The 3,885-nt window shown below is 38.1% G+C and overlaps 1 protein-coding gene across 3 annotated transcripts in view; it reads left to right on the top strand.

Moving 5' to 3' along the window:
- The first annotated feature begins 3,233 nt into the window (after nt 1-3,233).
- idua (alpha-L-iduronidase) overlaps nt 3,234-3,885 on the top strand; it is a 12,510-nt gene continuing 11,858 nt past the window's right edge. Inside the window, exons 1-2 of one of the 3 annotated variants that reach the window (XM_029763290.1) lie at nt 3,236-3,327; nt 3,543-3,621. Coding sequence is in view for 2 of the 3 variants with exons in the window: in XM_029763289.1 (XP_029619149.1) it covers nt 3,473-3,621 (149 nt within the window). In the remaining variant the exon portion in view is untranslated. Of the gene's footprint in view, nt 3,622-3,885 lie in introns of all 3 variants that reach the window. The other 2 variants (XM_029763289.1, XM_029763288.1) reach the window with 2 other exon arrangements.

Here is a 3,885-nt window from a genome sequence, read left to right as displayed (position 1 = left end):
CATGTTGGCTCTGATTATTCTTTACAGTTGGTAAGATACAGTAATATGCAATTAGTATAGCCAAACATGTTACAAAACAGATGTCTATCTTATCTTTAATGATGTATGAAAAAGTTAAACATGATTTAGTAGTAGAGAAAAGTAATTACAGCACTGATAATGCTTTTAAAAGCACTGAATTTGAAAGATGTATGAGGTATGGATACCTTAGGAAAAAAATACAAATAAATCCCAACCGCCTGATCAGTTCAACCCCTGGTTATTAGTTATTACAGCTCCATAGATAAAATAGTCATACATAAAAAGAAACAAGTCAATGTTTCAACTAAAAACATTACTAAATAATAGCTACTGGACTTTAGTTTTCTGCAATGAGTGTTCTGTTTCAGTTGAGTGGAGGTCAACTTGTATCTGGCACTCGGTCACTGTGGCTGGTGCTGTAGGGACTATGGTCAGAGTACTGGCTGGTCTCTAGGATTATGATAGGCTGTACTCCAATAGTTGGAAATACAGAGAACCTGTTTACATAGTATTGATTCAGGGAATAGGGATTCAAGTCGTTGGGAAACCGGATATAGATGTTATCCATGGTGTACATGGGGTTAAGGTATGAGGGGGGTACGAGGGTTGGTTCCAACGGTTCCTCGCTGCTGACCCATCTGTGTCAGTATAATACTAAGATCCTGGAACATTAACAGTTAGGGTTTGGGGTCACTAATGAGAATGTAAAACCAAATATAATGCCATGAAAAGCAATATTTTTCAAATACAGTTCTTAAAGTAAAATCCTTCAAACAACCAATATTTGGCCTGGCTAGTGCAATAAAACACAGCTTACCTCATAGCTCAAACTTCTGGCCTTTCTGACATGGCTTGATCCACCTAAATAACAAAACAAGTTTTAAAGGAGACTTGGATACAGATTAATATAACAAAGACATTCAATCTGGTTATCATGTATATTTTCACTTACTGGAACTGCCAAACAAAGGTATAAAGAACCAAGCAGCAAAATGAAGGTATATCGGACATTCACCTGTCAGACAATGGTTGTTTATTCACAGATATGACTAGTTTTGCTAACTTCGCTTGTGCATTTAAATGCATTTCCAATCACAGAGCAAAATCAAGCATGCCATGCATAAATCCTATAATAAAATCAAAAGTAATTAAAAACTGATGAGAATGGTCCTCATATAAAAAACCTTTTTTTTTTTACCTTTGAAAGTGTATTTAGGTTTCTCTCGCAAACTCCTGAGGAGTTATTATTCTGATATAACAAGACACTTTACCCCTTTTCAAAAAAATGTATGGCCTTTGAGCCAATCAAAATAGCACACACCTACAGTTGAAGTCAGAAGTTTACATACACTTAGGTTGGACTCATTAAAACTCGTTTTTCAACCACTCTACAAATTTCTTACTAACAAACTATAGTTTTGGTAAATTACACAAGTAATTTTTCCAACAATTGTTTACAGACAGATTATTTCACTTATAATTCACTGTATCACAATTCCAGTGGGTTATAAGTTTACATACACTAAGTTGACTGTGCCTTTAAACAGCTTGGAAAATTACAGAAAATTATGTCATGGCTTTAGAAGCTTCTGATAGGCTAATTGACATCATTTGAGTCAATTGGAGGTGTACCTGTGGATGTATTTCAAAGCCTACCTTCAAACTCAGTGCCTTTTTGCTTGACATCATGGGAAAATAAAAATAAATCAGCCAAGACCTCAGAAAGAAAAAATTGTAGACCTCCACAAGTCTGGTTCATTCTTGGGAGCAATTTCCAAACGCCTGAAGGTACCACGTTCATCTGTACAAACAATAGTACGCAAGTATAAACACCATGGGACTATGCAGCCGTCATACCGGTCAGGAAGACGACGCGTTCTGTCTCCTAGAGATGAACGTACTTTGGTGCGAAAAGTGCAAATCAATCCCAGAACAACAGCAAAGGACCTTGTGAAGATGCTGGAGGAAACAGGTACAAAAGTATCTATATCCACAGTAAAACGAGTCCTATATCGTCATAACCTGAATGGCCGCTCAGCAAGGAAGAAGCCACTGCTCCAAACTCTACGGTTTGCAACTGCACATGGTGACAAAGATGGTACTTTTTGGAGAAATGCCCTCTGGTCTGATGAAACAAAAATAGAACTGTTTGGCCATAATGACAATTGTTATGTTTGGAGGAAAAAGGGGGAGGCTTGCAAGCCGAAGAACACCATCCCAACCGTGAAGCATGGGGGTAGCAGCATCATGTTGTAGGGGTGCTTTGCTGCAGGAGGGACTGGTGCACTACACAAAATAGATGGCGTCATGAGGATGGAAAATGATGTGGATATATTGATGCAACATCTCAAGACAACAGTCAGGAAGTTAAAGCTTGGTCACAAATGGGTCTTCCAAATGGCCAATGACCCCAAGCATACTTCCAAAGTTGTGGCAAAATGGCTTAAGGACAACAAAGTCAAGGTATTGGAGTGGCCATCACAAAGCCATGACCTCAATCCTATAGAAAATGTGTGGGCAGAACTGAAAAAGCGTGTGCGTGCAAGGAGGCCTACAACCTGCCTCGGTTACACCAGCTCTGTCAGGAGGAATGGGACAAAATTCACCCAATTTATTGTGGGAAGGCTACCTGAGACGTTTGACCCAAGTTAAACAATTTAAAGGCAATGCTACCAAATACTAATTGAGTGTATGTAAACTTCTGACCCACTGGGAATGTGATGAAAGAAATAAAAGCTGAAATAAATCATTCTCTCTACTATTATTCTGACATTTCACGTTCTTAAAATAAAGTGGTGATCCTAACTGACCTAAAACAGTTGTTACTTGGATTAAATGTCAGGAATTGTGAAACTGAGTTTAAATGTATTTGGCTAAGGTGTATGTAAACTTCTGACTAAAACTGTACCACATCTACACGGGTGTTATCAGAGTTCTTGTGTTTACTTGTTATATTTCTAATTTACTTTAGATTTGTAACTCCACAAATAAGTTTGTCTCATGAAGATGGAATTTACCACATGCAAAACCATTCCCCACATTGGTATCTTGGTGTAACAGGTACTACCCAATTGTTTTATGTCACCATCCTCTAAATTAAGATTTATGTCAACCTCTGTACATAATTTGTGGCAGATGAAGCTGGGAAAGTGTTTCATGTGTTAGATTTTTTTTATGCTACGAAGAAATGGAGCAGGCAAGAGTAAAAGTCGCTGGTGTTTTACGTCTGCACAATCAGCTGCGCAAGCGGAACTGCTACGTTGACATATGACAACAAACTACTGTACTTCGCTAGCTATCGTTAAAGTACTGAGATATATCATTTAAAATGCGACTTTATTTCAAGGATGATGCCTAGCTGCTAGACATGTCATAACATTTGCAGCCATTACTTGTGCGACTATGTTTATCTACGTTTTTGTTAACAGCTTGAGCTAGCTGTCTTGCTAACATGTTCAGTTTGAAGCATCCTGTAAACTTGTTTGTCTTTGCATTGTTGATGACAATACCTAATGCTGTAGGCTCTTCATATGAGATCACAGTGGATGTCGGAAAGCCATCAGGACATCTGAAACATTTCTGGAGGAGCACTGGTTTCTGGTAGGCTGATGCACCTTTTTGATTTCGTTTAGAGTCATGCCATATTTTGTGGCTATGCTACCTTTCATGGCTACTTTATGTTAGTCAATGACCACTTTGCAACAGTGTTAAAACAAAATATTCAACTAAAACTACCTTATTTTAATAAGGGCAGGACCACATGCAAAAAAACTATTTGTCATAGGCTATTTTGTATTCGTATTTATTTAGGATCCCCATTAGCAGCTACTCTTCCTGGGGTCCAACAACATTAAGGCAGTTAAA

The sequence above is a fragment of the Salmo trutta genome, chromosome 9, assembly GCF_901001165.1.
Source record: "Salmo trutta chromosome 9, fSalTru1.1, whole genome shotgun sequence".
Taxonomy (NCBI): domain Eukaryota; kingdom Metazoa; phylum Chordata; class Actinopteri; order Salmoniformes; family Salmonidae; genus Salmo; species Salmo trutta.
Note: the sequence above shows the minus strand (reverse complement) of the source record. Positions and strands in the feature narration are given on the sequence as shown.